Raw genomic sequence first — 15872 nt, forward strand, 5'->3', positions numbered from 1 at the left:
TGGTCTGCAGGCACCATATTTTCCCATGTCATACTGCCATTGTTCCACTGTTAGGTAAAGTGTGTGTAATCTCTTGTATGCTTCTTTTATGTGTGTTTCCTGTTGAAAAGGTGAATTTAGGCATCTACTTTCAGAGAAGGTTTGGGGCTGTGAGTTCCTGAAAATAGTTTCCTCAGGACTGTCCTTGTCCAGATTTACTTCTGGGATACATGGTTGTATACCCAGGACCCTCCTAAGTGCGTTGAGTACTAGTTCTTGTTGAGTTTCCTTGCTGTGGAAGTTAGGGTGTGGGTGGTAACTCATGTGTGTTTTGGTTTTGTCCCACTGTTGACCGCAGGTATGGCCTTGGCATGCATCAGAGACTGGATAAATGAGTACTAAATCCGACTATACAGATATCCCAACCAAGCCCTATCCTCACCTCAGCAGAGCTTGTCAGCTGGCTTATCCACTGTCTTTGACTGTCCCTCAATTTCTCATAACCATTTTAGGTTTCTTCTCTTCCCAGGAAGACAGAATATCTAATTCAGGCCTGGAATGGCAACACACAGCAGGGCAGCTAGAAATGAAGAGTTACGATAATGAATAGCTAGGTCATACAGATGCAAGAAAAGTATCAAATCAATTTACCATGTGTCACACAGGGATCCTCATCTCCCATTTCTTGATGTTTCATACTTGTTAGCTTGCACCTGGTCTCTGCTCTGGTGAACCCAGTACTTGGCAACGTGAGCCAGCTGCAGCCCAGAGCAAAGCCATGCTACAGTCCAGGGTATATGTACACTATCTCAGGAATCTCTTGATCTGGAGACCTTCACCCGGGTGCTGTCTGAAAAATGTCAGTAGAGACACAGCCAATATAAATGTAACCTGAGGATTTAAATACCTATGTATCTAAGTGCTATTTGTGACTACCATTTGACTTTAGCTTTGAATAAATTCACACGTCAATCATTTTTGCTAATTCAAAGATTTACTTGCCTTCGAAATAGTAAAAAGAAACCATCAGAGTCAAAAAAGTCTTCCTTTTGGAAAGGATTTCTCCTCAGAGTTCTTTTTTGCTGCATTCTTTTCTCACGCATTCTTTGCATTACTAGGGTTTCAAAGGGCAGGTGCAAAAAAACCTCATAGAAGCGAGATTTAGCTTAGTTAATATCTTCCCTTCATTTAAAATTAGTGCCTAGGACAACACACTAGAGACAGAAAAAAAGCATTCTGTCCCTCCATTAGATTGCTTCCTCTAACTTTTTTTTTTTTTTTTTTGCTAAACCTCAGATATTATGGCTATTAATATTGTCAGATCCTCTTCTCAGTTTATCATAAAACATCTGCTCCCATTTTGTCCACTTTGGTGACAGAGATGTATGGCATGCTACAAGGTATTAATAATGCTCTTCTCTTGAATGAGTATCTTCCCTTTGATTCACACTGTTAAATAATCTAATCCATGTGCCGAAATGACAGATACTACTTCGGAATCAACTTTAAGAATATTGGTTGGTATGGCAGGGGGACATTCCTCTGCTGGTTTATTTTTCTTTAGTATTAGTGTTATATTGGCTTGTCTCAACGTTTGTAACAAATTGCTTTTCTCTCAGGAATTTTCAAATAATTTCGTTAAGATATTACTAACTATATGTAAAATAATTTCTGCTCAGTCCTGGCCTACATCCATTAGTCCTGAAGCTATATTGTTTTAAAGATTTCATATGGCTAGCCTATCACTAAATGTACAGTAAAATCTAAATTTTTTTGTTTCCTTTTTTTTTTGTGTTAAGCTGTGGGGATTTTTTTGGCAACACAGATAACATAAACATTGTCTTGGGGTGCCTGATATCATGTAATGACTGAGACAAGTCAGTTAAAATGTTTTATAAGCTTCTTCACAATACTGAGAGCTTCTGACAACGTCAGTTAGGCTAAAGGAGAGTCTGCTTTATTAGTTTACGTGCTAGAAGCTACCTACCATGTGTATGCTTTTTTAATTAAGCAGAGGTGAAATTGAACACACCCATTCCACCCTTTTCCTGCTTCTCTGTTTCAAAGAGTTATCTACATCTTCTCCCAGTCCTTATTTTTGTACCCAGACACCCATCTGAAAAACTGCACCTCATTCATTTATTTCCTTTATTTCGAATACTGAAATGTTCAAGTATAACCCTGTAGCTCATTGAGATCCAACGTGAAACACAAGTACATTTCCTTTACGTTAGAGGTGTTTGCTTGGGAATCTTGGGGTTTATTGATGTTTACCTAGCTAGTCGATGAGAATTTTTGTCAAGTAGTGGTGTATACATGGCAATGACAATGAGAGTGTAATTTGCCTCTATTACTTCCTGATACCAGGATTCTGCTGCACTGCCAATTTCATATCTGTTGTTATTATTTGTTTGACAGAATCAAAAACATGCCAGGTGCTTTGCAAAACAGAGAACAAGAAAAATCCCTTTCCAGAAGAGATGACAGCCTGAATAGAAATGACATAATGTCAGGAGACAAAGGAAGCAGAAAGGGGAAGCAAAACAAGAGTTATAACCATAAGATCATGAGATTGGTTTGGAGGCACAGTGAACGCTATGAGGCATTTTTTTAAAGCGCATAAGGACTGTAGTTGGGATTAGAGAATGGAAATGTAGAAAAGAAGCATGGAAAGGAATGGAGAAGAAGGGAGGAACAGACTGGCAACAGGAGGAAGAGTAAACAGAGGTGTATGGGAGAGGCCAGAACACACACCTGACAAACTGAGGATTATGACTAATGCCAAGAATGAAAGACCACATCTGAAGAGCATGATGATTTCAGGAGGATGGCGAAACAGGACATGGCGATGCTGCTAGGGAGAGAAGAGCCAGCAAAGCTGCCCTGGAAGCCTGCCCTGGAAGCTCCTCACACTAATATAACCCTGCTTCCCCATCTTCCTTCTAGCTCCCCTCTAATACACAAAATATGTATATAGAAGAGCAAAGGAGAAGGAGAAGCAGCTAAGTCAAACATTTCCAAAGGTCCTGCTGGGGAAGAAGTTTAAACTGGGATGATACAGATTTACTCCTACTGATGCTGCTGCTGGTAGCAAGTGGCAGAGAGCATCCTGTTAGGCTTTCTCATACAGACAAGTCAATGGGAGCCATTACCACTACGTACAAATAGGTCTTGCTGAGAATTACTCAGCAAAATTATGATAATCCAGCCAATCCAGGACATTTTAAAATGTTCTTACATTCTAGATCAGAAAGAAGCAGAAATGATAACAATCACAGTGAAATGGAAACAGGGAAGAAAAATATTTGAGCAGTTTCTTTTAAAGCTGAAAATAATCATTTCAATATTACAGAAAAATATAAGGGGGATTTTTCTCATTGAAAAAAAATATATTTTATAACTTTTCATGAAAATTTCTAATAAGTTTGGGAATTGTTTACTTATATTGGATTGGCTTTTTTTTCCCCCTAGAAAATCAGTGTTGTTTTTAGAAGGAAACTGGAAAACTGCCATTTTCAGTCTGTCAGATGTTTTAAACTACCCTGATTTCCAAGGTAAGAATTCTTCAGGAGTAAGAAAGCGGCAAAGCAGCCAGTCTAATCTCTTCCTCACTTCCTTCTCCTCTGCTTCAGTGATCAGACATGTCTAATGATTAGGCTGCAAAGAGCAAAACCAGTTGCTATGTCTCCCTGAGAAAAGGCATTTTGCCAATTTCTTTAAGAATTATTAACTAGATCTGCTTACAGGAAGCCACTTCTTTTTTTTTTTTTTTTTTTTTTTTTCTGCAGACTATGTCTCCATTTAAATCCTCCTCACAGCTCTTCCATTTTGCCTGGGAAAGTTTATCAGAAAGCATACTGGAAAGGCTCAGATCTTTCTGTCTGCAGTGAAACTGTTTTTAGACATAGTTATAGAGTGGCAGATGTACTGGTATGACATCTGAGAGACTATTGCTGGTAATGGAGTACTCTATTACGTTGGCATATATAGGCATTTTTTGCTTGGTACTTCTGACTACAAAGTATTTATGTTTAGGGTACCACAGGTACTTAGCCGTTCTATTTTTTCTTATAAGTTTTAGAGGATAGCACTGGATAAATTTTTCTTCTCCTTCAGGGTAACGCAGCTTTGCATGAGTCATTCATCTTGAACGTACACCATCGTGATATCAAGTTAGTTGTTGTGACACCTTATCAATATGATGCCCATTTTTGGTCTCCTAGCAGTGGAATGATTTAAGTACTTTCTAGTGGAGACAACGGCCTCGTTTAAGAACATCTTGGTGACTCTGGATAGGTTTCAAATAATTCAACTAGGTGAGGAGGAGACAATTGAAAGTCATAACTGAAATATTACCAAAAATCCTTAACTGGTTGGGTTTGTCCATTATTTGCTTTAAGATTTTGTTAAATGGTGGCTTACTGGATTCTCAAATGGCAGCACCGCCGAGTACAATTTTTTTTATCGTCTTCAGTTTGAACTTTGCTTAAGTTAATTAAACTCTCATCACCTGAGGATGCCATTTTAGCAATGAGGTTTACAGGACCTATTCTGCCAATGTAGAAACTTCAGCTACTAAAGAACATACCAGGTCTAGAGAGTTGACACAATGCCTAGCAGTGCTTGAACAATCAGGCCCACCTCAGTAATTTATCTCCATCGTTATTGAAATAATACTGGATTCAAATCATATAGCCATGGTGTCAATTTACAAAATCTACCCTGCTTAAATTCCTTTTATAATCAAATGTAGCTCAAAGTTTTATAACAGTCCACATATCATTTAAAAAAATAAAAAAAAGAGTTTGCAAAACTGTGTCATGGTGTCTCCCCATAATACAGAATTTTTTACATATAATTTTTACATATTTGAAAGAAGTCCATTAAGTCATACATGCCTACAACTTTTTGCAATAATAGACTCAGCATAAAGCAATATCAAAACACAGTTAATATTTCTACCAATTACATTTAGCCAAGCTCCAGATTTTGCGTAATTTTGCACCTGCTTCTGGCATGATAGCAGATATAGAAGATGTGTGTACCTATTTTTTGGCCCTGGGAGAGGACTCCACTGTGTGGCATCTTCCCACCCCCTGCTACCGAAAAAAAGAAAAAGATAATTTCCATTGGAAAAGGTGGCATATCCTCCGAAAACTGCAGTTTGACCTACCTTCTGAGTTCAGACATTGAACTGGATGAATGATTTGGGAAGGCATTTAATACCAGCTACCTCAGTAGCCATGTGGTGTTAAAGGAAAAGGCTGGGGGAGGAGAGGAGAGAAAAAAAAAAAAAAAAAGAGTATTATAATGTATCCTGGGAGTGAAGGACAGCATGGTTATTTTGCCTACAATTTTATTTATTTATTTTTAAACCTTGCCTATACTTTTCCTGCCAGTCCTTTCCTATTGTTATCTATCAGCTTTTCCAAGAAGACACTTGGTTGTGCATAAAGTAAGAATAGCTGCACTGACTCAAACCACAAGTCCACGTAGCCCTGCGTACCTGGCAGGTGCCCTGCCTCGATAGGGGTACAGTCATGCTGTTATAAGGCCTCCACTGTCCCCTACAGATTAGGGACACCTTCAGCTGTTGACTTCCAGTCATCTTCAGGGCTCTGTATCCAATATGTACAGTTCAAATGCTTCCTAATCCAGGGGGTGCGCTATGTTTAATAGTCTGAATTTGTCCTAGATCCTGTGAATTTACTTTCTCCTTCTGTCTCTCTTTCTCTCTCTGTCTTGCCCTTCTTTCTTCTGAAATAGAATGACCAGGGCTGCATGAATTATTCAACATAAGAGTGTATGATGTATTTATACAGTGATATAGCGATACAGTGTATTTATACGGTGATATATATATGTTTTCTATTTTGTTTACAGTTTCTTTCTTAATCATCCAAATATCCTGTTTCACATTTTTACTTGATACTGAGTGCTTGACTTGATGTTTTCAGAGAGCTGTCTAATATTAATTCATAATTTTTTCTTCTCAAGCAATAGTTAATTTGTAGTCCCTGCCTGTGAATGTATGGTTAGACTTACTTTTCTCTTGTGCATTTCTTTCTGTTTTATCAAATTTCATCACCACTTTATTGCAAATGGCATTCAAAATTGTGAAACCATTTTACAGTTCCTTACAGGCAGCTTCTGATTTAACTTTTAAAAATCATTTTGTATCAAACTTTCTCATCTGACAGTTCTTAGATATCACATTTCCCTTTACTACTAATAAAAGTACTTTTGCTTAAATCCTTCGTTTTAATTCATGCTTCACTCCAGAAAGGTTTGCACACACTTAAGTGCCCAGTTGCTATAATTCACTTCTGCATTTTTCAGGATGGGGGAGGGAGGCCTTCAAGCTGTTGTCATTTACATTTTATTAATTGGAAACCTTAAAAGTAGAATTTAGACCTTCTTATTGCCTATTGGTTCTGACAGAGTGGTTTTACTACCTTCAGAGTGAAAAATGGCAAAGGGCTAGATCCATAAAGTGCATTTAGGAATAGCCTTTAGCCTCTTAGATGTCCTGCCTTCTCGCGGAAGCTATAAACCCAGATTAGGCACATCCCTCTACACCGCAAGAGGACAGCTGGGTATTCAGCAACAGCTTCCACAGCTCTGGCATACCGAGCAGGGAACAGCCTGAGTGAACTGGAGAAACAGCCAGATGGGGGAAATAAAACAAGTGAATGGTGTACTGATATTGGTATATTGTTCAACACTGCCTTACTCACGGGACTAGAGGGTGTTGTGAGGTGGGCATCTCTCCCACAGTAGCTGTTCCTCTTATTTATCCCACTCTTCCCTGCAGTGAGTTCTAGCCTCAAACTACAATGCTGAAGTGCCAACCCCTTTCTTTCTCTCTGTCCCAGTGAATATTGAACTTTCAGGGTTAAGCAGCAACTGAGTGGAGTTTGGGGAACTGCCCTGTCAGTGTGAGCACCCAAAGCTGCATTTAGCCACTTCTGCTTCACTGCAGGTCTAAGGTGGGGTCTGTGTTACGATGCCAGTGAAAGCAGTGAGAACAATTTGAACCCTGACTTAGCCAATCTCTTAAACTTGCTTGTGTAAAAAGAAATCACTTATGTTTGTCCCATATCTTAGCTTCACTGAAATGGCGATTTAGTAATTCTCCAAAACCTGTTATCTGTTAGTATTCATAACATACCAGAAATCTTACACAGTGGGGGGAAATAAGGGAAATAAGTGGATGATGACTGACATTTAGTGTTTCCCAAACTGAGTTACATCTTGGATATTTGAGAGGAGGAATTAAGAGCTTTTGTATTTATTTATTTGATTTTTTAGAAACATCTTCACTTGCCTGTATTAAAAAAATACAGAAATATTTTTCTGTAATTATAGAAGTAATTTTTTGAAAAGCTATAGCTATACTCAGCTGGTCAGTGACAAAAGAGAACTAGCTGTCAGAGGAGATTTATGATGTTCCTCTTGAAAGTGTTATGAATTTGCATCTGTTCCATTACAGTGTAGATGCCTGTAAATCTTTCTCTGAATCAGTAGAACTTTGGGAACTAATAAGCCAAAAATTAAGAGACTTCTGAAACTATCAAATCAAACTGCCATGCAATGTTTTAAAAATGAGTAAACCCTGAAAGACTGCTATCTCTATCATCACCTATATTTAAGTATCTATATTGATATAGGCTAGTTCCTATATTTATAATTAATTTCTTACTTTCTCAGTTTATTAGACATACATGTCATCCCAGTGTCTCCACTGCGTCAGCATTTTTTTTGTATTGCTGCCATTAACTTTACTGGGTTTTGCTTTTTAATGGACAGATATTTAGTAACAATGGCAGGCAGCAATAAAATAAAAAGCAGTGAACGGAAATCTAGAATTACAGGAAAATTCATAGCAAATCCCAGGTCAGACAGTCTTTCCTGGTATGTACTGGGCAGGTACAGGTCTTTTTATATACAATGCCAAAATGGCAAAGAGAGTGTTTTTTTATGCACTGATACCAAATAACAGTAAAGCTATTTCTAGGAGATCTAAGACACTCAGTGACACAAAGGAAGAAACAGATAGAAAGGTTGTGGCTTTAAACTTGGTCAAAAAATTCTACGTACTGACTTCAAGTTGATGAACTTTTTTGCCAGTTCTGGAGTTGCGTGTTCACACCAGGTCCTTTAGGAATGCTCACTCCTTGTTCACAGCCCATCTCACCAGTCCTTTCTAGCTCTTTTCTTTCTAAGTAGACTGGGTTATCCACTGCCTTACTCAGTACAGCCTCTGGCCCTTCTTTTACCTTCACTTGGACTTGTTCTTGCTTCAGGTTGTTGGTTGTTGGCCTTAGGTTTATTTAATATTTTTCTATCTTTTTAGTTGCATTTTGAATGTAGACTATACTTACATTAATGAAAGATAGACTTCGTTCAATCTTTTCTTCTATTCCAAACCCCTAGAATTTAGGAAGTGAGAAATGATTGGATTTTTAAAGGAAAAAAAAAAAAAAAAGAATCATCATCTCTAGTTCTGTAAAATGAAATCTCCTCCCGTAAGTTAACTTTGCACCCACCAAGGTTTCCAAAAGTTTGGAACTTAACTTGAAACCCATTATGGAAATATAAATATTTTTTTTTAAGTACTGATTTCCAAACCTCTGAAATGCAGGAATTCTCAGTTTATTACAAACTGTGGAGATATCTTTAAAAAAAAAAAAAAAAAGTATTTTAAAAAAAAAAGAAACAGCCTAACTCAGTGCCATTTCTTTGACATTTTAGGGCCTTATTTTATTTTGTGCTCAAGCTCTGTCTTTCTTATAAAAGCATACACATATGTCTGCACTTTCCTGACTAGCCAGGGCAGTCACCATTTTAATATTACAAATAAACTTTCAAGTGGACAGAAATTCCTATCAAAGCTGAAGTATCAAGGAAAACAAATTGAAATGGTCAGTTTGGAAGCAGGTTTTCTGATAAACACAAGGGGTTGGTTATATGCTTCATTAAATATTTCAGCTAAGTGAAACTTAAAAGAAGATGCAGTGTTATCAACCATAATTAATACTAATTTGGACAAGAATATTTCTAACCCTGCTGTGGTTCACTGTTGAAATAACTATCCACAGAACAATAATACCGTTTTTCAACATTGTATCTCAATAACTAAAGCCAGCAGAAATTTCTTTAAGCAACTTAAGATCTCCAATTTTCTTACTGTAAAATATTTATATTGTTAAGAACTTTACAACTAATCTAAAAATAACATGGAGCACATTCTTTCTGAAAACTTCATGCTGGAGTATTTTCTAACATCTGTTGAAAACACAGTTTAAGCATAACTTATAGAAACAATAGACAAGGCTTACAGTGAAAGAAAAGAGCAGACTTCTGTAGATGAATCAAATTAAATCTAAAGGTAGTACAACCTATTAACATTGTCCCTCTCTGCCAAATAAAAAGATAGGAATTGTCATACTAGTCCATTCAATATAATAATTTATCTGTACAGTGATCAACAAGCGTACATCCATTTTGATGGCTGAATAGAGAAAAGAAAACGAAGGATTTAGATACTTGTGTCATCATATTCTATTTATCACCAAAGCTGTGCATAAATCTTTAGGTAGGTCTAGACCAAATTCTTGGGCAAAAGCTAAAAAGGTCTGGCTCTAAGTTTACCAGAATATTTCTTTACCTACTCCTGGGTGCACACAGATATTCAAGCACATATGTACAAATAGATGTGCAGACGCCAGTCAAAAGGTCTTATCTTTGTTTCTTCTACTCAGGAACTGGAGGCATGTTCGGACTTAAACAACTTTTTAAGGAAAACTTTGCCTTTGCATGATATCTGAATTGAAATTACACAGAAACCTTCATGTGTAATTTTCTGAAATCCAACAAAACCAAGCACTCAGAGATGTAATCTGCATTCTTACTTGCCTATCTGCATGTCCGTCTTTTGCTTTTATTTTGAGAATATCTTTACTTTCCACTCCCTCGCTCCTGTGCTTTTGGAGAAAACTAACAGAATCGCTGATTACCTGCATTCCCCCAAGGGACCTAGGAAAAAACCTCAAAATCATATATTAATGTGTGTGTTTTAAAGTAATGAAATAGTCCCTCTGTCACCCTTGAAAATAAGGGGCACTACTTTCCACGCTTCCTTCCCTCCAGGCTGCCCTCATATGTGTTTTGTACTGAAGTATTCCCAAGGAAGAAAACAGTGCAGAAGTCCTGAAACTCTTTTTTTTTTTTTTTTTTAATCATGATTGCCAGTAGGAATGGATTTGGTAAGGGTAATGTAACAAGGATTAAAAATATCAGGTGCTATTAGGTGACATTAAATGTAATGAAATCTCAAGGTCAGCTTAATTTCTTGCCTCTCCTTATCTCTCTGACACATAGTACCGTATCTCAGTAGCTGCCACCAACAGCTACCATCAGAACGCCTGGCTAATTAGTAATCAGTCATGTCACTTGGTGTGATCTCATCCAGTCTGACTATCAGACCTGAGTACAACAAAAAAGGAAATTGGAAACTCTTAGCAACTGTGCTTTTAGTCCACTTATTTTCAGCAGCATGATGTGCTTGCAGTTCAAGCTTTCATTATGCTACACCAACAGACATGTTTGAATTTGATGGTTTTGGTAGTTATTCTTTTAGGAATATTCTGTAGCACGAAGAAGCAAGACATTTAACTACCAGCCAAATAACCCCATCGAATGCTAAAAGACAAGATTTCTTAGCAGTTCAACAGCATTAAGACAGGGGAAAAGCTTTTTAATAAAATTCCTAATCGTATATCCTTTCTCATTAGTAACCATTTCAGCATAGAAAGTACCCATCGTAGCTGAATGAGACCAGAGAATGTCTCATTGCTGGGGTCTGATCCAGCAAAGCGCTTAAGCACACCTAGAATATAAATACAAGAATATCCCATCAAAGTTACTATGATCACCCACATGATTAAAATTACACAGAAATGTAGGTGCTTTTCTGATTTAGGGTCTAGGGAATGAGGTATTTAAGACCAGCCTTTCATGCAGTAAAAATATTTACAAATCTTTTTAAGAGATGACATATAAATAAAAATTATTATCTTGCCTTTTGAGTGCTAGACTCAGGACAGCTTCAAATGTGAAAATCTTGCACGTTAAACGATCAGTTTATTCCCGAACTAAGTAGCTGTCTTAAATGGCAATCGTAAAGTAATCTCTGCTACCAATAAACAAAAGTAAATCACGGCAGAAAACTTGTTTATGTGCAGTGATCTCCAGAGGAGTAGCATTTCAAGGGATCAGATTTCCTAAAACTCCTCTTTCCTGATAACAGCCTCTGCTGTGAGGTGACACGCCAATAGGCATAAATTATCTAGAGCTGCAGATAAGCAGCGGCCATTTGGGGGTTCGAAGTGCAATATAAATAGATGCAAAACAGTAGGGGAACTGGTGCTCATCACAAACCTCAAAAGGATTAGCAGCTGAAGCTCTGATTTCCTTGCTGTTGTTAGCTGCGATTTATCATCAGACAGTGACTGAGAGTCTGTCTTATCTGTGATAATTTAATGGCTTAATGGCAGTGCCTTTATCTGGGGGTCATAATTAAGCTTGTTTGATCAGGTTTCTAACAAGCACCTCGCCTGCATTTTTAGCTATGCCTACTTTTCCTCTGGGTGTAGGAGCATTTTTGCTAATTAGTATTAACAATATTATTGTTAACAATTACTGGTAACGATAACAATCTCGTAAAAGGTTAGCATTTATCTGGAGGAAAAAATGCAAGCCAAAAAAAGATGCAAGACTGAATTTAAATACATTTACAGGAAATTTTAACTGCGGTGTCTCAGCAACTCTCTGGTTTGTCAGGTTCAAATCTAACCCAAATACAAAACTGAAAATGAAAAACCACTGCATAAAATCACTTTGAAAGGAATCATTTTCTCTGGTACAAAATTAATACCAATTTGAAAGTAAAACTGACTGCTATTTTACAGTGCATTTACTCTCCTTCTCTATCATCCTGCTAATGAGCTGTTTCTTCCACTGTCATGAGAATTTCCTCAACAAAAGATGAACTTTAAGACCTTATTATGGCTGCTTAAGAGCACAGGTGTCATTAAAATGAATCTAGCAACACTTTATCTGTTGACTTCTCTACAAAAAGTAGCAAATCATATTTTTTAAAATGTACTGAATATTAGAAAATTGAAAGGAAAACTTTCCAAGATTTTAAATCTTTTTTTTTTTTTTTAAAGACAAATGTAGCTGATAATTTTGAATACAATATAGTGAGGAAGCAAACAGACAAGTAATAAATTGTGAGTTAATTTATTTTTTAAAAGATCAGTTAAAAAAGATAACAAGTTCAGACTTTCTTAATTGTTGATATAATTTTCTTAATGCAATATCTAGGAGGCCACAAGGACAGGTGCATAGGTTATTTACTGGTATTTAAGGAAACTGAATGACTGGTTTAGAAAATAATCTGAAAAACCTGATGACACACGGAAGGTATGGGTGTAATATGTGTGTATATGTGTATATAAATCTATGTATATGTGCATTTATGTGTATTTTGTATTTGCACATCTATGTACACACTTATGTATTATATATTTCATGTTTACATATACTTTTAGGCATATATGTACATTTATGCATTCATAGCTTTATAGAAGTTTGTCTTTAGAATTCTTTTGAAGAAAAAATGAGTAGTGGGACAAAGAATCTATGTGTTTAGCTTAAATTAATTATTTAGGCACTATAATTAATGCAGAAAGACAAGGGTTATTAAAAGGTGAGATTAATTCATTCCATTTACCTGAGTTTCTTGTTTTAGAACTGGATGTATTGCTTTTCTTTCTTGTGGCTATAGATAACCCCAGGTGACTTGGCTAAGTTTGTAGATGGCTGAAGGTAGATGAAAATAATTCTGCCCACATGAATGAAAGACACAGCAAGTTTCAGAGTGAGAATTCCCAATGCTTTCTTATGAAGAAAGTTACCTCCTCATTCTTTGCTAATGGAAGGACTGTCATGGTAGAAGTGTGTGTTCAGGGAGTGTAATGATAGGACACAGGGTAACAGTTTTAAACTGAAAGAAGGTAGATTTAGATTGGATATCAGGAAGAAATTCTTTACGGTAAGGGTGGTGAGGCACTGGAACAGGTTGCCCAGGGAAATTGTCAATGCCTCATCCCTGGACGTGTTCAAGGCCAGGCTGGATGAGGCTTTGAGCAGCCTGGTCTAGTGGGAGGTGTCCCTGCCTGTGGCAGGGGGTTGGAACTAGGTGATCTTTAAGGTCCCTTCCAACCCGAACCATTCTATGATTCTATATATTTCCCTTCATGTAGAACAAGACTCACCTGGGACCCTTGAAACATACCAACCTCTTCTTCTGGATATTATCAAATAACCTATAATAATAATTAGTTGATTAAATTGACAAAGACTTGCAGGCAGCAGCAAAGAAAAACAAAACCAAAAAACCAACACATCTGTTTACTTTCCTGCCCCTGTAAAGAAACGTTACTGACTTCTGCTGAGTTTTGCAGGTGGATCAGAAATGTCTTGTGTCCAGCTGTTTGGGTCTGGGAAGCAGGAATTTGATTTTGAGCTTGCTATCTAACCAAGAGTATGGCAGAGGAATTTACTGGGGGTGTTACAGAAGATGGTCTCGAATGAGCTTTGTTCCACGCTAAAACCTTGATCCAGATTTTCATGAAATCAATGAGAATCTTCTCATTGACTGTGGTGGGATCAGGCTGACGGTGCCAGCCATATTGCAGCAGCAGCTGGCACTTGCCTGGGAAGCTGAAATTTTACTGAGATATGAAACAAGCAAAATGTGTGAAAGATAGAAATGACAAGGTGTAAGGGAGATTGTAATATAACACACTGAAATCCTTACCCAGTATCTGCAGCTGAGGCCATTGACACTCGGGTGCTGAGCTGACTCCGGGAGGCCTCGATGAGATAAGCCCACACAATCACCAAGACGTCTGCTTTACACATCTAACTTCTCAGATAACTTTCCAAAACTAACAAGACGGAAAGATTTCTTGATGAATATTATTTTCGTTGTTGTCAGTGTGTGACAAGTTTAGTAGACTATTTTTCCAACACCGGAATAAATTGTCAAGGATGCATAAAATAGGAATCTTTGCCCAGCTCACAGTGAGAACAGAGACAGCGTCGTGCAGTCACCACTGTGCTATGTTGTTAGTTGTTCACCACCTAGTGCCAGATATAATATAGCCAAATAAATCTCCAAGAACAAAAACATCATGAAGCTTGTGAAATGCTGAAACTTTAGTTTTAAGTTCACCAAAGGTTTCAGTGGGTTTTGGTGTTGTCAGTATAGAAAACAATAAATATTCTAAATATTTTTTTATCCTAAATATTGTGGGTTTTTTTCTAAATATTGTTTTAATTTCAGCCATTACTTGCCATTACTTGCAGAACGAATGCTCTCTCTAAAAAGAAATCATAGCTATTACAAAACAACTGGTCACACGTCTGAAAACTGAAATAAGTTTTCAATTGAAATAACGCAGTTTATCAGTTTCTCTCTCTGGGTTCATGGTCAGGATTACAGCTGGATTACATTTGCCGTTTTGATTTGATGTAGTTTTGCATGAAAATTGTCCTTGTCTTGTAACATTTTCAGTCCCATTGTTCTTTCTGTATTTGTAGCTTTACTAACAGGATTTTATTGGCTATATGTATATATAATTATAAATATATTGGTACACATATACATAGATATGGATATATAAACCCATAAATTCTCACTTGTTCTTTGATGTACAAACTAGTTTCAAGAATCTATTTTCACCCACAAACAGGCATGTTATTACTGGAAAACAGTCCCAAATATGATTTGAATACTTCCATCACAAAGATAAATTTTGTTCCCACTAGCATGTAAATGTTGTTTTCACTAGATTGGATCCAATTACGAATCTATAACAAACAAACTCCTTGTTATTTAAGACATTTTTTATTTCATTATGAAAATATTGCATAATACGTTCTTCTCATCCAAACTCTTGAATTCTATTTTTAGCTCTACCACTGATTTACTATTTTATTATAAATAAACCCTTTAATCTCTCTGAACTTCACTTTAGTCATTTGAAGTAGACGAGGAGACAAGTGTGATTTAATTGATGTTTATAAACCACTTTGAGACCTTGAAATGAAAAATAAGGCAGATGTGATAAATATTCTTAAAGGTACACTCTTTTTCTTTGCTCCATTTTTTGCCAAAAATCTATATATTATTGCTAAATTTAGGACTATCTATTCAACTCATACTTTTTTCAGTCAGAATTATTCAAAATGTTACAGCATGATATATTTTCATACCCAAATCACCTTTTTCACAAATATGTAAAATATTGTGGGCATGATGTGGTTCTTAAATAGTGAGTCTTTTTCATGAAATATTCCCTGCAATTTCATGATGGTCTTATTAAATTCCCAAATTTGCAATTCACTGTGCATTGGCAGACTGCTGTATACATATGGAATCCCAGTGGTACATGGCTCAAAACATTCAGCAGAGAAATCTATTGAAAATTCAGTTGTGGACCATGCAACATGATAAGAATGAACCTGATGACAGCACAAGCCAGCATCCTACGACCTTTATACACATTAATAAATATTTATATATAAAAACCAATATATATAAGTATTTATATTGCATACAACAAAGAAGTTTTTTTCCTTTAAAAACATAATAATTACCTTGCAATGTTCAAATGTGCTTACATCTATCTATGAAGAATAATCATTCAGTATTGCAAGCTACTGGTTTTGTGAACTAGCAATACAAGCTCAAACCTTCCTTCGGATTTGGTGGTCTTCAGAAAAGTAGGGTAGTCAGTGACGTATTTGGAGTTTTAGTC

General features: G+C 36.7%; 1 protein-coding gene across 9 annotated transcripts in view; it reads left to right on the top strand.

Moving 5' to 3' along the window:
- EPHA7 (EPH receptor A7) overlaps nt 1-15872 on the top strand; it is a 214609-nt gene that overhangs the window by 163449 nt on the left and 35288 nt on the right. For 4 of the 9 annotated variants that reach the window (XM_074581101.1, XM_074581108.1, XM_074581102.1 and 1 more), the window contains one exon: nt 2398-2736. The exons of the other annotated variants lie outside the window; for them this stretch is intronic. In XM_074581101.1, the coding sequence (XP_074437202.1) occupies nt 2398-2593 (196 nt within the window). In that variant the 3' untranslated portion in view covers nt 2594-2736. Of the gene's footprint in view, nt 1-2397; nt 2737-15872 lie in introns of those variants that run through there. 9 annotated transcript variants of the gene reach the window in all.

The sequence above is a fragment of the Larus michahellis genome, chromosome 3 (assembly GCF_964199755.1).
Source record: "Larus michahellis chromosome 3, bLarMic1.1, whole genome shotgun sequence".
Lineage (NCBI taxonomy): Eukaryota > Metazoa > Chordata > Aves > Charadriiformes > Laridae > Larus > Larus michahellis.